The 25829-nt window shown below is 33.4% G+C and overlaps 1 protein-coding gene and 1 pseudogene across 1 annotated transcript; both read left to right on the top strand.

Annotated features, from left to right (window-relative positions):
- Positions 1-11080: 11080 nt before the first annotated feature.
- On the top strand, positions 11081-13476 carry LOC114758315 (pentatricopeptide repeat-containing protein At4g21300). Its single transcript, XM_028947356.1, has 2 exons — positions 11081-12093; positions 12174-13476. The coding sequence occupies exons 1-2, from the start codon at positions 11081-11083 to the stop codon at positions 13474-13476; spliced, it is 2316 nt and encodes a 771-aa protein (XP_028803189.1).
- A 2620-nt stretch (positions 13477-16096) lies between these two features.
- Positions 16097-17495, top strand: LOC114758316 (BTB/POZ domain-containing protein At3g05675-like; annotated as a pseudogene).
- Positions 17496-25829: the final 8334 nt, after the last annotated feature.

A 25829-nucleotide genomic window follows, 5' to 3' on the forward strand; every position in this document is an offset into this window, starting at 1 on the left:
TGAGTAGGTTTCTGTTCAAATTACCTCTTCATGAGATATGATTGATTCTAAGTTTATATATGGATTAGGGGATAGAAAATAGTTGATTGATGGTAGTTAAACCTTGTTATTTGAAAGATTTCAACTTGTGTAACTTTGGGGTGCTATTTGACCAAGGCTAGTTCACCATGCTAAGGTTTGATTTTTGTTATTTTGATACTTCCAATGAGTTTAAAAAGTGAATTTGTTTAGGGATATGCGGAGAACATGTCTTTGGAAGTATTAAAATTAAAAATAGAATTTTTAGAACCCCAAGGGTATCTTTTGGCCAAGAAGAAAAGTAAGGGAAGGAGTTGGATTTTGATAAATTTAAATTCATAGATGAATTCTACATGAAAAATCATATAGGAAAAGCGTATGGGAATTATGTTAAGGAAAATGATACTAAAACCCTAAAATAAAGATTAAAAGGTTAGGGTTTTAGAGTTAAGTATTTGATGGAATTATGTAATTGATTTGGAATACCATTGTTATTGTTGTTGATAGGCATTATTGTTGATCAATGGAGAGCTCAAAGACAAGGACAAGAGGGCATGAGATCAAGTGTATTAAGAGGTAGCATAGAAACTTACAATTTAATGTTAAATTGCATAGTTTGTTGCTATATGTTATTCCATGTTTATATGCCATGATGTAGTAGAGCTAGATAAGTGATAATGTGCTTAAATCCTTGCATTTTATGCCTTGGCTATATTTATTATTGAGTTGATTATTAGTATGGTATATTGTTCCCCTTTCATAGCATGAATGTTGATTGTTACCTTGAGAATAACGTGTAATATGCTTTGCTTGTTTAACATTGTAATTGTGATTCTTTGCTATTGAGATTTCCATGAAATCTCATCTTTCTTTATGCTCAAATTTACACCATTTTGGACTATAAGTACTCAAGAAAAAGGCAATGAAGTGGCCCTAGCATGAGGAATGGTTTTGATATGTTTTATGTGAACTTATGAACAATGTGTTACAAATGTAATAATAATTATAACTTTTGATGACTTGATGGCTACCTGTGAGATGTAACATAAGTGGAGAGCAGTTTTAATAGTGTGAATTATGGTTGAAGCATGCCTTTGGTTGCTATGGTGTAATTGTTTCGAGTCAACACTTAAAAAAGGAATGAATTTGACATAAAATGAGTCAATAATAGCATCCACGTGATTCTAGACAAATAAAAGAGTTTGATTATAAAACTTTGTAGATCAATAAATCTCATTTTTACCTTTAAAATGAGTGGTATTTTATTAAAATTAGAGTTTTATACAAAAAGTTATATCTATCCAAAATTAGGCATAAACTCTAGAAATAGGAAAATTGACCATATGAATAGTACACATTGACATGAAAACTGGGCACACATGAGATAGATTCACAACCTGAAAGTATTCTTTTCTTAAAGGTCTCCCTGAAAGCTTCAAACAAAACTTGAAACCACATCATTTCAATTTTCTAGGTTTAGTTATGATTTTTTAAAATTTGACTAATTTTTAGGGTTATAATGAATAGTAAGCCAAGGAGAATTATTTTAGAATTTAAAAAATTTTAAACTTAAGGACTTAATGAGTGGTTTAAATTGCTTCTATTTGATGTAAAAAAAGGTTTTAAGTTAAAATGTTACAATAAGTCCCATAAGACTATTATTACTCAATAAGTCAACATAATTCTAAATATATCCAAATACTTTTATAAGTTTAAAAGACCAAAAACTACCAACAAATAACATTTTTTTTTATTAGGGGTGGTACTACGGGTTAACTCGCGGGTTGCAAGTTGGCCTGTGATGGGTTGAACCCATACAGGTTAAGTTGAAAAGGCTTGTTTAAAGGTAAGTTGGCTTTTAGCTAACCCTAACCACTAAGGTAGGTTGGTAGGATGGCTTGCCAACAATTATTTACTTTCTTTTTTTGGAAAATTTTTTCTATTTTTTTTTCTATTTTTTTTATACAATATCAAAAAATATATATATCTTGAGATTGCCATGTCTTAAAACTTAAGAGTGATTGGCATGGAATATGAGGAACTACTCATATTCCTTAATCCTTGAATCACATTTAAGCTTTTGACGAGCAATTCTTATTGCATTTATAGTAGCATAGAATGATATTATGGCTTAGGAATACATATACAATTGTTTATATATCATATTTCTTTTAATCAAAGGTTACGATTATTGTGGAAATTTCAGCAGAGCCTCCCTTATGAAGTGGACTTCTCGAAAGTCGAGCAACAACCGACAAGTTTCATATAACATAATGAGCTCCGCTCCAAAGCAATATACATATACATATACCTCAAAATAACAAAAGAAAGCAGGATCATGTTTATAGAGTATGTGGAGCATCTCTACTAAAATGCACAAAAGAATATTTAAATATTTACATCAAATGTATAGTTCTAAAAGCAATCCAAAAGCTTCTTATCCCAGGAGAGTTTCAAGAATCAATTGGAGGAGTGGGTTCATTTTTACCATATGAATGACAAAAATTTTCTATCAATAAATAACATTCCCAAAGTATTAATTAGAGAAATAGTAACATCAAATTTATGAAACTATGACAAATAGAATAATTAGAATAACTCAAATTTGTAAATAAGAACAAATGATTTATTTGTTATTTAATTATCAAACTGTGAACACAAATCAAGCAAGAAATGAATATTACTCCTAGGGAAATTAATAAAATAGAATTAGAAACCTTTTTTTGGTAAAGGTTGATGAAAGGAAATTTAAAAATAGCTTTTATTTACTATTAAAACTTTAACAAAATGGTAATAGGCATGAACACAGTCTATGAGAGTAAGTAAAATATCTGGCATGGCTAGAAGCCATGAAAACAGGTGTGAGCATAAAGCCCACGAAAACAAGCATGAGTGTTACTCACAGAATATCCGTTCTTTGTGTGTTTGTTGTCACATGGGGCTAACACCTCCCAAATCACCCTGCTAGCTAGGTGTGCCATAGCGCTAAGGACTAACGGAACTGCCATTAGCAACTAGTGTTTTGTTTTTGGTCCTTTGAAAACAATTTCTGATACATATAGAGTGAACAACTTTAGATTACAAATCAAGTTCAATACTAAGTGAATAAAACTTCCTTAAGAAAATCTCATCCCTTCCATGGATGCATCAAATGATGGAATCAATAAGTGGATTTAAATAAACAGATTAAAAAAATCTATATTGTTTTCAAGGATTTTTTGTTTATGTTACCTTCTAGAATGTTGATAAAATGTTAAAAAAATGTAATACTTAAAGCATATGAGTTTAATAACAAAGATATCAATTCTAAATTTTGGTGGAACGTTATTTATTCAACTGGTAACCAAATAGGTATAATCTGAAGCATTTAATTGTTTTTAGATGTGGTTCAGCTTTGATCCTATAACATATAAATAAAATTATTCTTACTCAATATTGTAGAGATTATTAATATATATGCCTATACACATACACATATATAAATATATTTAATGAGTTTTTATTATATTCTATATAAAACTCCTTTCTTTAACTTTTACAAATCCAATTAAAATCTTGAACTTTATGATTCATTCAGTCCTCCAATATAATTGTAATACTAAGATCTTAAGCACATATACAAATAAGCAATCCTTCACCAATCTATGTTTACAAAAGGTTCAAAAATAGAAGAACCATTTTAGTTTCTATAAATATATAAAGCATAAATCTAATGCTTAATCTAATATAAATGAGAACACAATATAAGTATATATTTATATAGTCAAAATAGGTAATATTTCAAGTACCAACATAAAACTTAAATAGTTCCTGAACTTTAATACCATTTTCACAAAATCATATTATTGTAATGTCAACTATTTCATAGGTGTTTGAATTAACAAAAACTAGCAAGATTATTATTGAAATTATAATTTACCTTGCATCCTCATAACATAACCCTATAACAATCAAATTCCTAACTCTTCTTTTCTTCAAGAACCACATGGAAATCAAAGTTAAGTCACAATTAATCCAAAATATTAACCATGATGTTCTCTACCATCACATATTATCAAACACTCAACAAATGAATTTTCATCTCATGGGACATTTCATCAAACACCTTAAGGGCACCCAACATGAACTTATAAAGCAAGCTTCAATTTAAACTAAAGGAATTCCTGAAGCCTACTTCTTGTAACACCATAGCTTATGCCCCCTTTCACTTCAAATAGAAGTAATTAGAATTACTCATTAAGTCTTTAAGTTGAAAAAAATTTAAATTTTAAAAAAAAATTGTTCTTAGGTTACTATTCATTATAACGCTAAAACTAGTTCAATTTTGAAAAATCATAACTAAATCAAGAAAAATTAAAATAAGATGGTTCCAAAATTACATTTAAAGCTTTCTGAAAGATCTTTAAGGAAAAGATACTTTATAGTTATGAATCCATCCTATGTGTACCCATTTTTCACACAAACATATACTATTTATATGGTCAATAATCTAATTTTCCAAAATTTATGCTTAACTTTGGATAAACATAACTTTTTATACAAAAATCCAATTTTAATGAAGTATCACTCATTTTAAAGCTAAAAATAAGATCTATCAAATTGCCAAATTTCATGGTCAAACTCCTCTAAAACCACATGAACTCCAACAATGGTTTGTGTTAATTTCATCCTTTTTAAGTATCATTCTCATGTAATTATACCATATCAACCCATAGCATGCTTTTACCATATTGCACACCACACAAATTATTATTTGACTACATTACATATCATAGAGTAGCCATTAAGTCACAAAAGATATAGTTGTTGCATCATTGCAACATATTGTTCATAAGTTCATACATAACACATAATGATCACTCTTCATGCTAATGCCACTTCCTTGCCCTTTCCTTGTGTATTTGCAGCCCCTATATGGTTTTGATTTAAGTATAAAAGAGGGTGAGATTTCATGAAAATATCAGTAGAAAAGAACCACAATTACAATGTTAAACAAGCAAAGTATATCAAGCTATATGTTATATGTTATCCTTATGATAACAATCAACATTTATGCCATAGAAAGGGAGTAATATACTATATCAATAATCAACTTAACAATGCATATAGCTAAGACATAACATGTAAGGAGTTAAGTACATTATCACATATCTAGCTCTACTACATCATGGCATGTAAATAAGAAATAACACATAGCAATAAACAATATAAGTTAATATTAAAATTGTAAGTTCTATACTACCTTTTGATACACTTGATTCCTTGATTTGTTGTCCTTGTTTTTGAGCCCTTTCTTGATCGACAATAATGCTTATCAAACAACAACAATGGCACTCCAAATTAATTTACATAATTTCATCAAACATTTTAGCCTAAAATCTTAACCCTTTAACCTTTATCACTATTCCAGGTAAATATCATATATTGAGTAATAAATAAAGTAAAATTTTCTGAATATCATCTGTTATATGTTTTAGATATAGAATAGAGTTGGTATATATCACCTTTCAAGGTAAATATTTGAATGAGTAGGTATCAATGTTTTTATGTAGTTTATGTATAGGTATGTTTGTTGATGATTACTCAGTTTGTTAGAGTGAACATGTAAAAATAGTAGATGTCAAACATATGAATAAATCATGATTCTTACTTAGGTTTCACCATTTTAGAGTTATATGTTAGAAGTATGAAATGGCTAAATATACTAGTTTAAACTCACGGGCTAGTAATTTCCCTTTTGATGTCTTTTTTGATGATTTTCATTTCCCATTGATAGTAATATGATAATATATTTCCCTTTCATAACTAGTAGTTCTTGGATTAGTGCTCTCATGCAATTGTATCGAAATTCATTTTAACAATTGTATTGTTAATTTTGATCTAATTTGTTATATGCCATTATATAATGCATTTTACAACTAACCTGCTATTTGAATTTTTTAATAATTATCTTAATAATTCTTAAATTTTGGTTACATCCACTTCTTTGTAACCTTCACTCAAGAAGAAGCTTCCCAAATAGCTAATCCATTCGAACCATAGCTAATACTATTCTTTCTTATGTTATCTACTAGCTATTTCATTAAATTAATTTTAAATTTAAAGCATAAAAAGGGATAACAATTTCTGTACATTTGCTAATTGGTGTTCCACTTAATTTTCTTTTTTTGGAAGGCAATCTCTATTTTTTTTAGGGGTTTTGTTACTTTGTTTTGCTTTTTGTGTTTTTTGTATTTTTTGATCTTAGGATTTCTGATACTCAAATAATTTATTTTGTTATGTCTCCTTAATAAAATTCATTTTATTATTAAGTTAAAAATTAAAAATGAAAAAAAACTAGCAGAACACATATTTGATGCCTTGATGGGGACTTTAATAGATCAGTAGATGAACTTTGACCCCAGAATTTTATTGCAGGTGGTAGTGCTCCAATGTGCTTCACTGAAAGTTAAACCATTTAAGCAGATGTAGTTGGAAGTTAGACCTAATGTCAATATTATTCTTATTCTAAAATAATATGAAATTGGATTTCGTATTATGCATGCCATGCGCTTTGCTTTAAGTCAAGCACATGCCTATTTTTAAGTGTTAGGCTCCTGACTTTGAGGTGTGAATTGTGCCTTTTAGAACACTGAATATTGTGAAGTTTAGTGATCAAAATTCATAGAAAACTACATGCAAACTAAAACTAATTACTTGCAACTTTGTTCAGCCTTATGTGCTAAGAAAATTAATCTAATACTTTAAATCTTGTAGCGATGTCTTCTTAATTTTGTAGGGATGATTTTGTGGAAGATGTTATATTAGTCCTTATTGTTGCTTTCCATTGTCAAATTGAGTTAACTTGTCATTGAATGCATTGATCGGGTGACACTATCAGACCGTAAATATGTCTCAATTGAGAAGGAGATACCCCTTGAACTCTCAAAAAAAATTAAATTACTTCAATGCAGCTACCAGTCCATTGAAGATAATGCTTCCTTGGTTGATCCATTACATCAAAAGAGAATTACTAGAATTCAAGACATTGGACTCAGATAATGTTGAGCTTGTTAACTTCTTTTAACTGAGTCTGATGTAACTTTAGATGAAGCCAATGCTCTCTATTACCTTGCAGTGTACTGTGATCCTAAGGTTTTCTCTAAGGTACTTGGTTTGGGTTTGACTGATGTCAACCTTCAGAATTCTCAGGGGTATATTGTGCTTCATACTGCTGCCATGTGTAAAGAGCCTTCAATTATAGTTTCACTTCTTACAAAAAGGGCTCATGCAACTTGACCTTAGATGGTCAGTGTAAAATCACCTCCCAATTATCATTTAAAAATACCACTATGATAGAAAAGAAAAGTAGTTACATAATGCTACCATAGTACAAAGTTTTCAACTCATCCTTTGGAAACATTCTTGAATAAAAGATTTTAAGCGATTAAAACAAATACAAACAGGTTAGGAATGATTTAATTCCTGCTAAGATGATTATAGGAGTTAGGCCACTGATTAACACAACCAACACAATTCCAAACATCTCAAATTAGGCTTTCGAGTGTCAAACTAGAAGTAATACCAATACCAAGCCCAAACATAAATAGAATACTGAGTGGCTAGTATCACATATCATAAATAATCAATAAGTTCCAAAACAGTCACAAGCACAGCCTTAAGGCCTTCAGTCTACTACTAGCACTAAAATCCATAAAATTAGTTTAATAATCAAATCTCTAATTACTATAGTATACAAAAGAAAGGGGCCTTAGATGGTAATGTACAACCCTTCCGTACATGCAAAAAGAAAGAAGGGGGCAGTACAAGAAGCTATGAGAGCTTAGGTCTCCGAATTCTTCCTTGGTGGCGCGACCCTAGAACTTTCACCTGAAAACATTAATAACCAAGGGGTGAGACATAAACTTTAATGACCAACAACATTATACAGAAGAATTTGGTTTTACAAATCCAAATACAAAAAAGCATTCTCTGTGTGTGTGTAATAAATAACGTAAATGTCTTGCGATGGGAAGGATTTTTAACCTTGAGAAGATATGAAGTAAAAGAATTACATTGAAGTGATGATATGGTTCATTTGGTTAGGTGTTTATATGGTCACAAGAGTGATTGTTCTGGAGAGTGAATTATATTTTCAAAACATAATGGGATGAATGAATAGCGTCTCATAATAACTTTTGTAAATAACATATATATATATATATATATTTCAATTTGTTATTTTTTTATGTTATATGATCAATATTGATTTTTAAACATTATTTTCTGGAAAAACCGATTTGTTGGAATTATATCACTTCTTTAATGATATTTAAATGTCTAAATGGAATATATTTTTTAAAAAAGTTAATTCTTTAACTGTTTCGTATCATTTTATTTATTTCAAATCTTTTCTTTGAAAATGTTAAAGGAAGCCTTTGAGGATTTTGTAAACTTTCGCTTGCGCGTGTGTATATATACACATATTGGAAACGTACCTATTCAAGCTTATGCTATTTGAAAAGAATTATTTTTCATTGGCTGATGGCATTTGAAAGGAAAATTTTGAAAATGTTGTTTGCAAACCTTCATGCTAGGATCACTTGTTATAGAATATTCTTTGTGAGATTTCATTATTAGAAGAAGATATTTTTTATTTTCTTAATGGTAAATTGAACCCATGCATGCTTCTAAATATTTTTGTGAGGACTGTACGCAGAACGTTGGTTGCTAACAATAGTACTCTTAGTCCTTGATGCACCATAATTAATATCGAGCTTGCTTGTTTCATGGCTTCAACTATGCTTGTTATTCGTGGTTTCGACTGTGCTTGTTATTCATGCATTCGGCTACACTTGTTTATTCGTGGCTTGTTTCATATTATTTTATGATTTGATTTTCTCTAAATGAGCTCTTTAAATGCTGAGTTACTTTTTATAGTAAAAGTGTTTTATATACTTTCTTTCATGTTTTAATGAGTTTTACAGAAATTGAAAGCAATGGTAAATCATTTATTTACAAAATTGCATATGCATAATTTGTTATTTTAGCATTTTTTTATCTTACTCTTTTTTTTTAATCAATGGGACATTATTCGCTAGTAAATTATTTTGGCATCAAATAGCACTGCTAACCCTACATATTCTGTTTTGAGGCCTTCATTATTACTAATCAAAACTTGTAGATCTATTTGACTAGTTGCTTATTCATGTAAATAGAAATTTACACTTAATTACTTTTCTAACATTAATTTATAGGCAGCATCCCTGTCCTCTTTTATTATTATGAAATGTATGTATGTTCTTGCATGTCTTAGAATTAATATATATGTACTTGAGATTAAAATAATTATTACCTCAAGCAATTGTTTATTGTTTTAAGGCTTAAGAAATGTGAGTTCTCTTATATTTCATGTTGGTCATCTAATTTTCGAGGCATGACACTTATCTTATTGCTTTTTATTGAATTCTTCAGAGTTTTTTCAAACTCTAGGCTAAAATTCTTTAGTTACGAAGGGATCCCCTCAGGGATTCTTTTTGATACAGAGAATCCTCATACAAGAAAAATAAGGTAGAGTAGTAGACGTATTGAAAATTAGTTTAGAATATTGGATGTTATTGATAAAATAATTCAGAGTGTAGCTTGCTAGATGCTAAGTATGGCTGAAATTATCTGAGTAATAAGAACACCAAAAATTATTTTAAAATAACGGATGCAATCTTCAATGTTTACGCCCAATTTTTGCACCCAAAACAGGATAGTTTGGATAGAGGAGGAGAAGTTGATGATCAGCCTGGTTCCTAATTATACTTTCGGACCTCCGTCATTCTGTATTCTTCAACTTTCAAATTCAACCAACACAATCCGTGAAAGCTAAAGAAAAATGGTCGATCTGAGCAAATGGCTTTCGGAGAAGCCTCCGCCCACACGCAACTGCTGAACTGCTCGTTTGGCTCTGGATGCAAGGTTGGGTAGGTTAAGCTTTTTCTCTTCTAGCCGGGCTTTTCAAATCAAATACTGTTTTAACTTCTAAGAAAATGCTTGGGTTTTGGTGAATTAAATACATTTTTTAATCTTTTTTCTGCCTCAATTATTGTACCCTTTTCGATTCTATGAAGATTGGATGTAGGTGTAGCCGTTTATCATTTAGATTCTGTGAATGGTCTGATTGAAGAAGTTTGCTGTATATCTGAAGTTCTTTTTTGTTTCTATAGGCATGCAAAGAGTTCATGCAGTATGCTCCATTTCCCTTGGTTTAATTGTCAGACCCAGTTGTAAATATTATCGGATTTAAGTGTGGCATTAGGGACAACAATAGAAGGCATACGGTTTTCGCTGGAAGCCTGAAAGAAAGTTTTTCTTTTCTTTTCTTTTCATCTCTATTGGAAAGAAGGTGATTTGATTCTTCGAGCTCAACATAGGATAACCTCATAACAAAAACCAAGTAACCTCGTGGACGATGGCATCTAAAGAGCTAATTATATCAGTAGGAGGATTTGAATAATTAGCTCTTTTGGTGCAGTCACAGGATACTTATAATTCAGTCCAAAAAAAAAAAAAAACGAAAAGAAATAATTATAACACACAATTTGACAATTTAAAATTTGAGGGACCTTTTGACTTGGTTGTTTTTCATTTTAATTTTGCAATGCATATGCACTTCCATTGCATGCATTATGATTGTGATTGGATGCTTAGATATTTTCTGTTTGTTAGTCACTGTTGATGCAGAAACATTTTGTTGCTTCTTGCTTGTTACATTGACTTGTTGGGTTATCTTGTTTTGGAAATTTGGTTGCGTACTGCACTTAATTTTAGCCTCTTGTATAATTTTCAGTATTACGGTTATTTGAAGATTTGGATCTTTTGTTGCTTGAAGCATGAACAGTTACCATACTGCCTCAGTTTTTTAGCTTTTCAAAAAGATGGCGGGACCATCAGTAAGGATTATCTTGGATATAGAGGAGGATCTTTTGTTCAAACTTCCCATTTGTATTTATCTCCAAAAAAAGCTGTTTTCTCCAGATTGTAAGTATATGCTTTTGTCTTAATAGAGTGATCGCACACTTATTCTTTGTTGAATATGAATGTTAAAGCGTATGGTTTATCCAAGTTAGCTCGTGGAAACAATTTTCAGTTCACCAGGATTCAGACTAAGATTTTCTGTACAGTGAAGAGAAAAGTATTGGGTTATGGTTCAGTGGATATGTCAGAGAATGGTTATGCATCTTTCTTGGATAACTGTTCAGAAGTACTTTCCTTGAAGAAATTGCATGCTCGAATTATTGTTTGTGGGCTTGAAAATTGCAATTTATTAGGCTCTAAGCTTTTGCATTGCTATGCTAAACTTAACCTAGTAGGTGAATCTCGATGTGTTCTTCGTAGAATTGTTAGTGGTGATCTTTCTGTTTGGAATTCGTTACTTGTTGGGTGTTATAGGGCCGGCAACTATGAAGAAGTTCTTATTCGATATTTGGATTTGAAGTGTCAGAAAATTGGTTTAGGTGGTTCAGCAATTACTGTTATTCTGAGAAGTTGCGTTGATCTTGGGAGGTTTGATTTTGGAAGAAAAATTCATGTGGATACCTTCAAATTCAATCTGAATGTGGACTGCTTTGTGGGTAGTTCTCTTATTAAGCTGTATTCTAAAGCTAACGATTTGGAAAGTGCCTCTAAGGTGTTTGATGAAATTATTGACAAAGATCATGTGGCATACACATCAATCATCACTGCTTTTGCTCAGTGCAACCTTAGTGCTTATAAGGCCTTTCAGATTTCTCTTAGAATGCAGAAGAAAAAGCTGCAACTGAATCGAGTGACATTAGTGAGCCTGCTTCAGGCAGCAGTTCAATTGGGAGCACTAGAACAAGGTCGTGCAATCCACGGCTATGCCATTAGACAAGGAATTGGCATGTCAGATGAGATTTTTGAAACAAGCCTCATGGACATGTATTACAAATGTGGGCACCCACAAATGACTGCTCTGATATTTGGTAAAATGGATGTGAGAAGGGTTGGTTCATGGAATACCATGATTGCTGCTTATCTTCAGATGGGACAAGAATTAGAAGCAGTCAGACTTTTCTGTCATATGACGTGTGAAAATATTTTGCCTGATTTGTTAACCTTAGCCAATGCACTTTTGTCTTGTTCTAATTTAAATTATATACGTCAAGGGAAGAGTATCCATGGTTACATGATACGGAGGGGGATGAACCTGATCTGGTTGCTAGCACTGCTTTGGTTGATCTGTACTCTAAATTTGATGTAACCAAAGCTAGAAAAATGTTTGAAAGCTTGGGGAATAAGGACGTTGTTCTATATAATGTTATGATGGCCGGTTTCCTCCAAAATGAACTATCTTTGGAGGTTATAAATACTTTCAATGAAATGGTCAAAATAAGCATTCGGCCAAATGTTGCTTCATATCTGAATTTACTTTCTGCTGTATCAATTTTGAGAGAATTTAGGATAGCTAGGTCCATCCATGGGTATTTATTGAAGCATGAATTTCTCATGAATGTGGAAGTTGTGAATCAAATAATTAACACTTATGCTAATTGTGGGAATATGCTTTATGCTGAGAGAGTCTTTATTTGTGCAAGATATAGGGACTTGGTTTCATGGACTTCGATGATGAGAGGTTATGTTTACCATGGCTGCCATTATGAAGCCATAGTTTTGTTTCGTTTGATGCAAAAAGAAAATCTGAACCTTGACTCTGTTACTTTAACAAGTCTGATTCAGGCATTATCTCTTTTTGGGTGTCTAAGTTCTGTCAAGGAAGTTCACTGCTTGATTTACAAAGGCCTGCTTGGTAGAGAGTTATTTGTAACCAATTCTCTGCTTACAGCTTATGCAAAGTGTGGTAGAATAGATATAGCTAGATGTATGTTTAATCAAATGGTAGATCGCTCTCTTACAACATGGAATGCAATGATAGCTGCATATGGGATGCATGGAAACTGCGCAGAGGTTTTAAAACTCTTCGAACAAATGAAATCTGCCGGAGTTAGACCTGATGAAGTAACTTTTACATCAATACTCACTGCCTGCAGTCATTCAGGTTTTGTAGAAGATGGTCTACAAGTTTACAAGACCATGGTGCAGGAATATTCCTTACTTCCATGTGAAATTCATTATTCATGTATTGTAGATTTATTGAGCCGATCCGGACTACTTAAAGAGGCGTACAGTTTGGTTAAAATCATGCCATCAACCCTGGATTCTTCGGCATTGTGTTCTTTGCTTTCTGCTTGCAGATTATATGGTGATACAGAGATAGGTGAGGTTATTGTGAAGCAAATGTTAGAGCTGGAACCGAATAACTCAAGTTTACAGTCTCTGGTGTCAAACATATTTGCTGGGAAGGGAAAATGGGATAAAGTAGCCCAAATTAGAGCTATTACAAAGGATAAAGGGTTGAAGAAAACTCCAGGACATAGTTTGATAGAGCTGGACAAGCCACATGTTAGGTGATCTCATGACAAACTTCATTGCAAGTTCCCATCCTATTTGATTATTCAAGTCTCTTTATAACTCAGATCCTCTCTAAGCGTCTAGCTTCCCTGCATGTCTTTGCACATGTCCTCTGCTGGCCACCTAAAATGACATCGTTCAATTATGATTAGTGAAGATACACCATCTATTGTATTGAATGATCAGGAAATCCACCGCAACAAAATTGAATTATGCCTGTTGCTTTTGGGAAATCATGACTGCCCATTTCTGCTCCTAGCTTCCTTTTCTAATGCGCCCTTGCTTCTGTTTTTCATTTATCAGATGCTCGCAGTGCCACTGTCAGGTGTCTTCTACAATGGTCTATTCCTGTCTTCTTTCCATCCACTTCTTTTTCGCCCATAGCCCTCCAACTCTAAACTTTATCCATTACTGGAACAGGGTACAATCTGCTGTGGAAGGGAATTCATGATGGCAAGTATTCAACAGAGGATCACAGGACCATCTCCCTCAGTAGCACTACATTTGAAGCTTAAAGTCCTCAAGAGAGCGATCCTTTTTGCTTGGAACCTCTTTAATATGGTTGAGGAGTAACATCTCCAATTTGATCAATTGTGCCCTTTCTGCAATTTGATGATTTAGAACCCATCAGTTACGTCTTTTGTCAATGTGACTTAAGTAAGGTTGTTTGGTTCACTTCTCTAACTTGCGTTGACTCATGTCAACAGCAAGATATTATGAATCAGTTTTTTATGTTGGTTTTGCTAAGAAGAAAAGCACAGGTCTTCATGAATACTTTTCAAAGCTTATCATTTTGCTGCTTTGGATGGTATTTGGTCGATGAGAAATGATATTATGCTCAGATCTTGACAAGCTTCGGGCTCAAACCTGAACAAGCTTAGCTATGAATATCTTCACTTGAGAAGTTTCACAGGTTATCAAGTGAGAAGGCAACCTCAAGGCTTAAGCTACTACTACAGGCAGGTTTTAAGGTTGGACAATGGTTTCTCGTAACAAATAACCAAAGCCATTAGTGCAGACTCATTCTAAACCATTTTCTGGATTTACTTCTGGGGTCATTTGATTTGTATTTGGAAATGTAAAGCTCAGAAGAATCTTGTCAGGGCGTTTGTTTGTCTCTGCTAGCTGGGTCTTGCAAATCCTATACTGTTTTAAGGAAAATGTTTAGTTTCTGGTGAATTAAATACATGTTTTTAAATCTTTTCTCTGCCTTAATTTAGATTTTATGAAGATTGAATGTAGGTTTGAGAGCTTATCATTTATATTCTGGTCTGATTGAAGAAGTCTGCTGTATACCTGAGGTTCTTTTGTTTTTGCTGGAAGCCTGATAGAGTGTTTTTCTTTCCTTTTTCCCCCCTCCGTTTGGAAAGAAGGCGATTTGTTTGTTGGCTATGGAAGTCTCATAGTATTAATTGCCAGTTAAAAAGTTCATATTTCTGGCCGGGTCATAGGTCTGCCAAACAAGACTTCTCTGTGCATCTTGAAATATTGTCATTTTTATTAATTTTCTTGCTCCCCTTTTCAGTATTCAATGTTTCAGTTTGCCCTACTCACTATTGTATTCTTTTATTAAAAGGATTTATAGCGATTTCTTATGGTTTTACGCCAAAAGTTATTTGTCAGCTTCTATAAGTTAGTTTTCAAGTGCGTTGGGAGTTAATTTTGCCAAAAAGGAAACTGTAATAGGATGGATAGTGAAGCCTCAAATGAAGATGCTATGGAAGTGCTTTGACTTCCAGGGTGATCTGGGTGGGAATTTTACTGGACTTTTGGCAGACTGATAGAACTAATGTTTTGGCATTGCTCTTTTATAACTGTGTATATAAGTTGGTTAGGTTTTAGTTCTGGACACTTCAGCAAGTGTTAAGATGTTCAAATTCATTGCTCTGGATAAACAGAAAGACGAATCTTAGGTTTTTGTCTTGTTTTCAAATGTTTACTATCAAGTTTGCAATGAAAACTTGAGAGGTGCATATGTCTTAGAGCTCAACATTGGATAACCTAATAACAAAAACCAAGTAACCTCGTAATAGTTAGCTCGGTTGCTGCAGTCATAGTCAAGGATGCTTATGGTTCAGTAAAAATGTCTAATGCATAATTTGACAATTTAAACTTTGAGGCTCATCTTGATTTGGTTGTTTTTTTTATTTCAGCTTGGCAATGGGTCTGCACTTCCATCGCATGCATTATGATTGTGATTGGATGCTTAGAGGGTGTTTGGATTAGTTTTTAGAGAAAAACTTTGAAGAATGTGATAAAAGTGATTTTAGAGAATAGATTATGAGTAGAATAAATTTTTAAAAAAGTGATTTTGATAAAATATGTTTTCTGTTTGTTAGTCATGTTGATGCAAAAACATTTTGTTGCTTCTTGCTTGTTACGTTGACTTGTTGGGTTTTCTTGTTTTGGAAATTCTGGTTGCGTACCACACTTAATTTTAGCCTCTTAATTTTCAGTATAATAGTTATTTGAAGCTCTGAATCTTTTTTTGCTTGAAGCATGAACAGTTGCCACACCGCCTTAGATTTTTGGCCCTTCAACAAGATGGCGAGACTACTAGTACAGATTATCTAGGATACAAAGGAGGATCTCTTGTTCAAACTCCCCATTTGTATTTATCTTAAAAGAGGCTGGCTTCTCCAGATTGTAAGTGCATGTTTCTCTCATTCTCCTTCGAATAAAAAATGTGGTCATGGGTGTCACTTTTGAGTCCTTGTTTATAATCAACAATGAAAGTAACTCTGGTGTCACTGAGCTTCATCAAATCTGATGTTTACATTCCTTGGCAGAACTCACTCTTCTCCAAAACTTGGCTTAAGAGCTACAAAATCAAAGGTCAGTCCTTGGCCTTGGACGAGAGGGATACAAATATAGCAGTATTTACGTTGATCAGCTATGTCAATAGTAAGCAGGTCCAATCCTGTAGATTTAAGAATCACAAAAGAGATATTTGTTTCAGCTATTCGCTTTGCAACATCCACAGAGGGACCATGTCCCCCGTTTGGAGATGAGCTTCGAACTTCTGCTCAAGAGCAGGTTGAGTATATGTTAGCAGAGGATGAAGACACTGCAATGGTTTTGGTCTATGATGAGGTGAGATCAGCAATAGCAATGGGTGTTTCCAAGGTTTTTTGTTTATTTGAAATGGATCTGTCTTCTTTGCTCTTGGATGCTAACCTGGAGTCTGAGGCTGCTCATAAGAGGATTTTGCTGAGAGTTGCTGATCTTGAATGGATGTGTAATGTCCTCCTAAAGATGGATTTAGTGAAGAATTTGTTTTGCAGTGGACTGCAATCTCTAAAAAAATTCTGGCAGTGATAGAAGACAAGAAGCTTGACCATGTCATGTGGGGCCTAAAAGCAAAGATGATAGAAGTAACGGGGAAGGTCCTTGAAGCTGTGGGTTATGGTAGTGTGATTGTTCCAGCTCTATGCAGGGTTCAGTTGCTTAAAACCTGGCTTCCATATGTCCGGAAGATGAAGCCTATACTAGACTCAAAGGCCACTGAGGAGATAGGTTTTCCATACAAGATGGGTGAAGACTTGTGCCAGAACATTGAGGGCTCGATCGTATCGTTGGTGCTAACCTTGCCGTCGAATGATCAGGCAGACATTCTTGCTGATTGGATCAAGGGTCAGGAGGTTCAGTATCCTGACTTGAGCGAGGCTTTCGAGGTATGGTGTTACAGAACCAAGTCTGCAAAGAGGAGACTCGTGGAAGGCTTAGACGGCCACAGTGATGACAGCATTTGAGTTGGGTTCCAAGGCCCTGACCTTTTTTTTTTTTTTTGTTCATTGCTTTTTGGCTTCAATTCTATGTTTGGAACATTGGCGTTAGTATAAGCATATGTGAACCTCAATGTATGATTAGTGCAGCAATAGCGACTCACCCAACTGATATTGGTCCATAATATAATTCAGGAAGTTTACTGTTTTTGTTGTATAATCTTATGGCATAAGAGCATGATAATGCTTGATTGAGCATAAAAACGCGCCTTGGAGATAACAAATTTTGGATAATTATTTTTTGTGATCCCCTCTCCTTTATTCATTTATAATGTGATTTGCTGCAACATGTGCAACTCTTTTTTCTAGATATTAAAATTATGAGAATACCGTTGTTAAATTTGAGTATAAGGAAATAAAACTTCAACTTGAATAATAAATCTCAAACGGTTATATAAGATTATCATATCTGTAGCATTCGCAGTTATTGGATTCTAAATTACAACTGTTATTTTATTTTTAGCCTGATTATGTAAGAATAACTTGGTAAAAATGCAATTGTCATTTTTTTTTGTAATAAAAAAAAAAGAAATTGTCAAATTGATAGAACAGTTGCATCATTTTAAATGCTTGTTCTTGGATTTATTTCATATAGAATAATCACTTGGCTTAGGGGAATAAAAGATGGAAGAAGAAAAATGATAATTTGGGAAATTGCCTGATGGTCAGGATAAACTTCTATTTTTTAAAGAAAAAGTTGACGTTCTGTATTGAGAAACATTGCTTGCTTCTTTTCAGAGCATCAGAGCAAAAGGAAATTGTACTAGTTCTCAGATGTAGTGTCATTACACTCTACTGGGTTAACTTGGCTATTGAGGACATCAACTGCTTGACTATAAGCACTTGCAGATGACGCAAGTGACTAGAACAAATGAGGAAGTCTCGATCTGAGGCTGTTTAGAGTCATCACTTTGTTCAATTGCTTAGCTTTCAAAACATTTCCCTCCTCGGTTTCCTTTTGCTTCCTTAAGGCTTCAATATTGTCACATTTAGCTGATAAAAAGGCTTCAACTTTGGCACGTTTAATTGCTAAAGGATTACTGGGGCTTGCAGGTGTATCTCCCCATCATCATTCCACTGAAGTTTGTTGTTCATCTCTTCTAGTGAGGTTTGTTCCTTGTTCAGCTTTCTCTCCAATTTTTTGACCCTTTCTTGCAGTCTGCCTTCCGCAGCTTGCTGGACAATTATGCTACTAATAGATGATAGAAGGCTTTTTATCGATTCAGAAGTCTCCTGCAACCACATCAGAGCACAAGAAAATTTATAGATCTTAGTACTCACAAGAAGTCAAGGATTAGGATCCGTTTGGATTGGTAGTGGAAAAAGTAGCTTATTTCTAATCTGACTTTTAGAAAAGTAAAATTGAGTAAAAGTTATATTGGATAAGCTTAATTATATTTGAATTGGAGTTTAAAAAAATTAGTTTGTAAAAGTGAGATTAGTAAAAGGTTATTTGGATTATGATTGAGTATAAGTAAGCTTATTTGTAAAATTACCAAAATGGGTATGATTTTTAATAAATAATGAAACATGATTAAAAAAAAATGATTTACATAATACAATGAATTTAAAATAATTTAATATGAAGAAGTGAAATTTAATGAATGAATTAAATTTTAAAACTTTAGAGAAATCATAAAAAATATTTTAAATATAAAGTGAAACATGATAAAAAAATGAATTGACATAATACAATGAAAAAGTGAAATTTAATGAGTGAATTAAATTTGAAAACATCAGAGAAATTAAAAAAATTATTACAAATATAAAGCAAAACATAATTTGAATGGATAAAAATGTTTTACACTCCAATTCATTGTATTGTGACAAGGTAAAATAAAATAATATTACATAATTAATTAACTGATAAACAATGGATAATTTGGTCTCTGATTGCATCACTGATGCAATGCATATGCGATGAAAACTGTGATATAACATTTGAAGACGATAGTTGACTAGCTTCAGCCTGATCATGTTCGCCAACTATATTACCATTTTCAGCTTCTACAAAAAAGGTGTTGGAGCTTAAATGTCTCCTTATAAGGTTATGAATAGCCATTGTTGCAAAACCATGTACACTTGTGTTTGGAAGTCATAACTACACATATTTCATAAGATTTGAAATCTATTCTTCCAAACACTGAATGTTCTTTCTATTGTGCACCTTAAACTGGAATGATAATAATTAAAGGCTTCATTACTATTTCGGAATCTTACTTGTCGTCAAAAGTATGGAAGGTGGTAGCACTCAAATCTGTATGGACCGAGATATCCATTTGGTGTTGGATATCCCGCATCAACCAAGTAATATTTCCCTAATGAGTCATGAAACAATTTGTGACATTGTGAAATGAATAAAAATATAAAATAATTAAAAATTAACATAACTAAAACTTATAAATATATACTTGGAGGTGGATGAGGGAAATTTAGAGATGAATTTGTAATAGCATTGTCAAACACACGAGCATTATGTGCAGATCCCTCCCATCCTGCCAAGACAAAAATGAAACACATATCCCAATTACATACAACCATGGCATTTTGTGTTGGAATTTCCTTTTTGCCAATAAATTTGTCTCGTTTTGCAGCAGGGACAACACACTGTATATGAGTGACATCAATTGCTCCAATTGCGTCCTTAAAAAATAGATAATAATGTGGACCATTCTCAATTTTTCTATGAGTTTCACAAAATGTAGGATCTATGGGTCGAATAAGTTCCCTCAATAGATTAAGGCAAGCTTGCAGTATATTGTGAAACTGCCTACTTGTAGTTTTTCTTGAACATTGAAATCATTCCTAGATCATCCTATTGCATTATCCATATGCAATAGTGTTTAAAAACATCACGACCATTTCTTCAATTCCTATGTACTTAGACTTACATAAACCATGTTCCTCCAATTTAGCACATAAGAGGTTGAAAACAAGTTTATCCACTCTGAACATTTCATGACATTGATCATCATGACCCACCAAAATGCCATGCACCCATAAATTTCTTATCTGCTCACAAGTTCTGTAGGGCTGTTTCAACATGTACATTTCATAATAATAACCCACCAATGCACTTACTGCTTCATATTGTGTTAATTCATTATTAATCATAGACAACTATGTTGAATGGTCATCTACATTCCCTTCATTCCACCATGAATTGTTATTACAATTCCCTGAAGTATCTTTACTCTATAGTGAATCATCATTCCAATTGGCCATTGTATAATTAACCCTGTAACTATTATCAAAAGAAAGTGTAAGCATTATAAAGAGGAAGTAAATATTTTCCATACTCTTAACAGATAAACCAAATACATAAATGACAAGTAGAAATTAGTGTAAATAGATTACATATTCATTAATTAAGTTCCTGCAACAGGCCACATCAGTTTGTGTTAAAACAGTAATTAGTTCAAGTTAATAAGTACAACAATATTGAAATAAGTAAGTCCTAACCTGCAGGTCCCTTCCATGTGTCTGGATCTTGTGCTGTCAGTATCAACCACCTTAACAACTTGTGTTTATCATGCATAGATGTCAAATAGGCTTGCCTAGCCCACCTCAACCATGTAAGCATCTTAGCACATGCATAATACAGTTGATCGTCATCATTAAGCTCTTCAAGGTCAGTCAAGTGTGCCAAAATCTTGTCAACTACTTGGGGATCATCATTTAATGTTGCTACTCGCTGCTCAGAAGCAGCTGCCATAACAATGAGGCTATCAGCAATTTTAGTAGAGGCAGCAACTTTTTTTTCCTTCTTCACATTAGACATGTCACCCCTCTTCTTCTTTTCATAGCTTCCTAAACCACCTAGTCCACTACTTGTGGGGTTGTTTAAGTTACAACCGGCCAAGTCATATGTCACCCCTGTATTGGCTGTTTGGTCAATACCAAAATTTTCATTCTCACTCCTCTTGGTCCAACCCGACTCTATAAATATCCTCCTCTTCTTCTGTTTTAGCCTGTGGAGCAGGTGTTGACTGAGACTGTAAGGCTGATGGTGTATACATATAGTCTTCCGAAGCCACAACATCTTTGAATATTTTCATCGAATTTGATCCAAACATCAACCCCGATGTCTAAATTTCTTGAAATTGGGGTTCACCTAGATTAACATAATTAGACATAATCAAGCGATGTCTAAACTAATATTCAAAATTAAAACTCAACCAACGCAAATAGTTACCTATAATTTTTGTTGTCACCACTCATTGAAGACCAACACCCTATTTGTGGCTGCATCATAACCAATGCTAGTCTCTCTAGACATTAGTTGTTCCCATAACTTCTAATCTTTTCTCAATATGTCAAATCTATTTTTAGTTACTTCCTGTCATAATTTTTCCGGCTCCTTTCCTGAAAATTCTTTTCAATTTTACCCCAATCAGGCCTTATAAACGATATTCCTTGTCATTTCTTTTGCAGTATTTGCTTGGCACAAACATCAATTAGAATTTTAGTCGTGTAAGGATCCCATATCGTTTTTCCTTTATCATTATCCATTTCTCTATGACAAATAAGTGAGATAAGACTAACTAAAGTAAGCAAAACCCTAAAATGTAATAATAAAAGTTATATTATGTAACAAATATGTTGTACTCGAACAAAAATATATATTATTTGCATAGTCTTCTCACTTACATTTTAAAAGAAATCCTAAGACACAAAGAATTCCAAATATTGTGTGTTATTTTCCTAATATTATTATATGTGTTTTTGTTAATTAAGACATTTTGATTACATAAGCTTTTTAGTTTTGTTATTCATAATTTTTTTAAATTATAAATACATAATCACAATGTCAATCTCTACTATTCTCCAATAGAGGAGAGAAAGGGAACCCTAGACCACAGCCCCTTAGAAGATTTTAATTTTTTAATATATAATGATATTATGCATTTCGGCACCTCCTCTAGAATTTAACATCAAGTAAATAAGGGCACTCAATGGTTGCTATTGATTGTGAAAATTTTTCAAAACTGAATTTAATAATAAAGATGTTATCAATTATTTTTCTTATTGTTTGTTTAACAATTGTTCATCTTTGAATTGGAGATGCCATATTTTGATAGAGAATCTGTCAATATATTTTCTATGAGAAATTTAATTAGGAAAGACAATTTTTTTGTGAATATCTAAATAAGCAAATTTAGTGGTTAATTGAGCTATCACAACTTTAATGAAGGGGACAAAAAATTAGTTTAAAAATTAATTTTTTTTTCAATCTCTACAAGCTTTTAACATAAAATCACTGAAGTCATAAAAATTCAAATATTAGGCACAACAAGCTTGTACAGTTTTCTTTCAAAATTCCACTCGAATAGCAACCGAATGATCAGTATACACAATCACATATACACATATACACAATCTAATCATATATACACAATCACATCTCAAGAATGATTATCACAGTATGACACGGACGAAAATAACCTAGAATACAAAATGCCAAATCTGTAGCTCTAAATGTCAACTATCTAGCCATATATAGATCGATTCCTTCAACACACAGTTAAATGCATTAATCCACCTCAACAACATGTAGGACAAGATGACCAAAATAGAAGGAAGAGAAAAGACCAATTTGCACGTGCAAACACGATCAGCACAAAGGAGAACTCTTGACCTAGAAATGGGTTTCATTTTTAAGCTTCTACTGGCGAGCAGGGACAATAGCAAATTCAGGCAAGCATAGGGGATCAAACCAAAAAAGCAAGACAAAAAAAATGACTGGCCGACTTGTAACAGATCCAACCACCCGAAGGCTGCCAAAGGTAGATCCGACAGTATATTGCACTAGGAAGCTAAGATCTCCACACATAGCTCACATACATCGGCAGAAGGTGATGACCTAGGTTGCAGACAATGAAAGCAGCTTGGAATTGCAATGAAGGAGCAGCCTCCAATAGCCCACGCATGCCTCACACCCAACACGATGACCTCACGTAGGTGACACGACATAGCTCATGATGACTAGTGACGGAGCTTCTAAGAGGAGGTGACGGAGCAAGTAGGATTGGTAAAAGAGACGAGTTGTGGGTGAGAGGTTTGGTTAAAAAAAAACCACAGTGAAATCACGAGGGAATAATGCCAGAAGTGAGAGAAAAATAAAGGGGGAATACATTCTCTGACACACCCATAGAATGGTCCCTGAATTAAGCTCTTCAGACTTCAAAAATAAGCTCCTCTTCCTGGCTTAATTTTAAACGCACGGTCATCCAGCTTATAAAAGAGAAGCCCAATATGTCATAAGCCCTCCCAAACATTGGATAAATTTTCAATTAGGCTTTTGCTAATAAAAAGCTACTTATGGGCCAACTTAAGCCCTCCCAAACAGGCACTAAATCTATATACGCAAGAAAAATGTATTAGGTGAGGGGTGATTTTCAAGCGAGAGATGAGAAAGAGTATATAATTACTGTCACTTCATAGATTAAGAATTAAGAATATTTACACAAAAACAATCATAGATGTGTCATGATTTTTTTCCTTTTTTTTAGATGAATGAGTTTTGAATTATTCTTAACTTACCAATTTTTAATTAAACAATGATTAATTACTTCCACTTAATGCTCATAACCTTGTGGTCATCTCTCCCAGTACATGCAACCTTCATTATTCTTAGAATCAAAGACCTATCTACTAGCCATTACAATCATATCCCCAAACTGCTATCTTTTCCTTATCGTAGACCTAGAATCTCAATTAATAATTGTGAGAGATTATCTGTAATTAATTCTACTTTATAGAATCGGATTTCTAGCTATTCAGTGAAGAAATTTGATTCCTGTATATACACCCTTCTTACCTTCAGAATAATACATAGAATTCAAAATACATTTTCCCCTTCCAATATGGTATTAAGCTTTGAAAAAAGGGAAAATGAACAGCAATCAATTCCTACCTTTCTTTGGGACTTTACGACCGAACCTAGTGAGCAAGTGGCCAAACTTGACAACCGCGATGGCTAGTTCAATCCCTACGAGTGAGTCACTTCCCCCAACGCATTAGATTCCACAACTACCCAGAGCTCTAATAGCTCGATTATGGTACCAGAGGTCATCTTAATGACTGAAAGCTAATAATTGGTGATAATGCACAAACTAAATAGGAGTAATACCTCCAGTGGTCGCTAAGCATTCTGATATATCTCTAAGGCAGATGTAAGGAAAAATACATCAATGCCAGGCTCCACAGCCCCTGCCCAATGACTCGATTTGTAGAAAACCTACGTCATGACTTGGTTATGCAATTTGATAACTCTTAAGGTCAATGAGGGCTACCTACTCACACAAATAGCAAAGGAGATATGGTACACTGCCAAACGAACTTACTCCCCAATAGACAATACAACTGCATTGTACCACCTAAATAAATAACTCCGAGAACTTAAACAAGGCACGATGACTGTAACCCAATACTATAGTGCCTTGATAAGAATTTGGCAACAATTAGACCTATTTGAAATTCACTCATGGAAGTATATGGATGATGCTCAGTACTTTAGAAAGCTTATTGAAATAGAAAGAACTTATGAGTTCTTGTTAAGACTTAATGACAACTTTGAGGATGAGGATGTTAGGGGCAAAATCATGGGTTTAAAACCCTATCATTTTTTGAACGCTTTAATATAGTGAAATGTGAAGAAAGCAGAAAGCAACTCACCCAAACTTTAGTGGTATAGAATGAGGCCTTAGCACTGGTGGTTAGAGGCACAAACACAACAAAACAAAAGAGGAAAAGTGAAAAATGTGTGACCATTGTAATAAAAGAGGCAACACTAGAGAAATTTGCTGGAAATTACATAGGAAGCCACCAAATCTAAACAACAAATCAAGAACAGAGAGGAAAGGCTACTATGTTGAAATGAAAGAAGAAGAAGAAGAAGAAGAAGAAAAGCTAAGCCCAGAAGAGGTATAGTTGCTAAGGGGGATTCTAGACAAATAGACTAGCACTACCAATGGCAATTTGGTAAAGTTAAGTAACTCTATAATTGCCCTAAATGCTATGGTGACTAGTGATGATATATAGATTGTTGATTCTGGAGCCTTAGATCATATGATTGATAACAAATCCTTCTTTACAACTATCAAGCATTGTCATGAAAACCTAAAATTTAGGGTGGCAAATAGTATTAGTGCACGTGTGTGGGGTCTTGGAACAATTAAGTTATCTGAACATCCAACCATACATGAGGTATTATATGTGACTAAACTACTTACCTGTAACCTCATCTCAGTAAGCAAACTAACTAAAAATCAGGTATGTCACATCCTATTTGATGATATTGGCTGTGTTTTTTAGGATCTAGCCTTGAGGAGGAGGATTGGCAAGGCTAAAGAGTGGGATAGACTCTACTATTTAAGCATGCATAATAAGGAAATAAGACTAGTCATGCCCAACCACAACACACAAAGTAGAGATATTTTATTATGGAACCTACTATATGAAGCATTTGTTTCCACATATATTCAATAAAGAAACTCTATGTCAATAAAGTAGAGATATTTTATTATGGAACCTAGCAAACAAGAGCCAGTTATTCAAAAAAAACCA

This window comes from Neltuma alba, unplaced genomic scaffold (genome assembly GCF_004799145.2).
Source record: "Neltuma alba isolate B1F8T4 unplaced genomic scaffold, ASM479914v2 tig00010685_pilon, whole genome shotgun sequence".
Lineage (NCBI taxonomy): Eukaryota > Viridiplantae > Streptophyta > Magnoliopsida > Fabales > Fabaceae > Neltuma > Neltuma alba.

Bases quoted from the DNA above. Each gene is read 5' to 3' on its own strand.
- LOC114758315 (XM_028947356.1), top strand. From the start codon at position 11,081: ATGAATGTTAAAGCGTATGGTTTATCCAAGTTAGCTCGTGGAAACAAT. The intron at 12,094-12,173 runs GTGTGAAAATAT...ATATACGTCAAG, and splicing joins AGACTTTTCTGTCATATGAC to GGAAGAGTATCCATGGTTAC.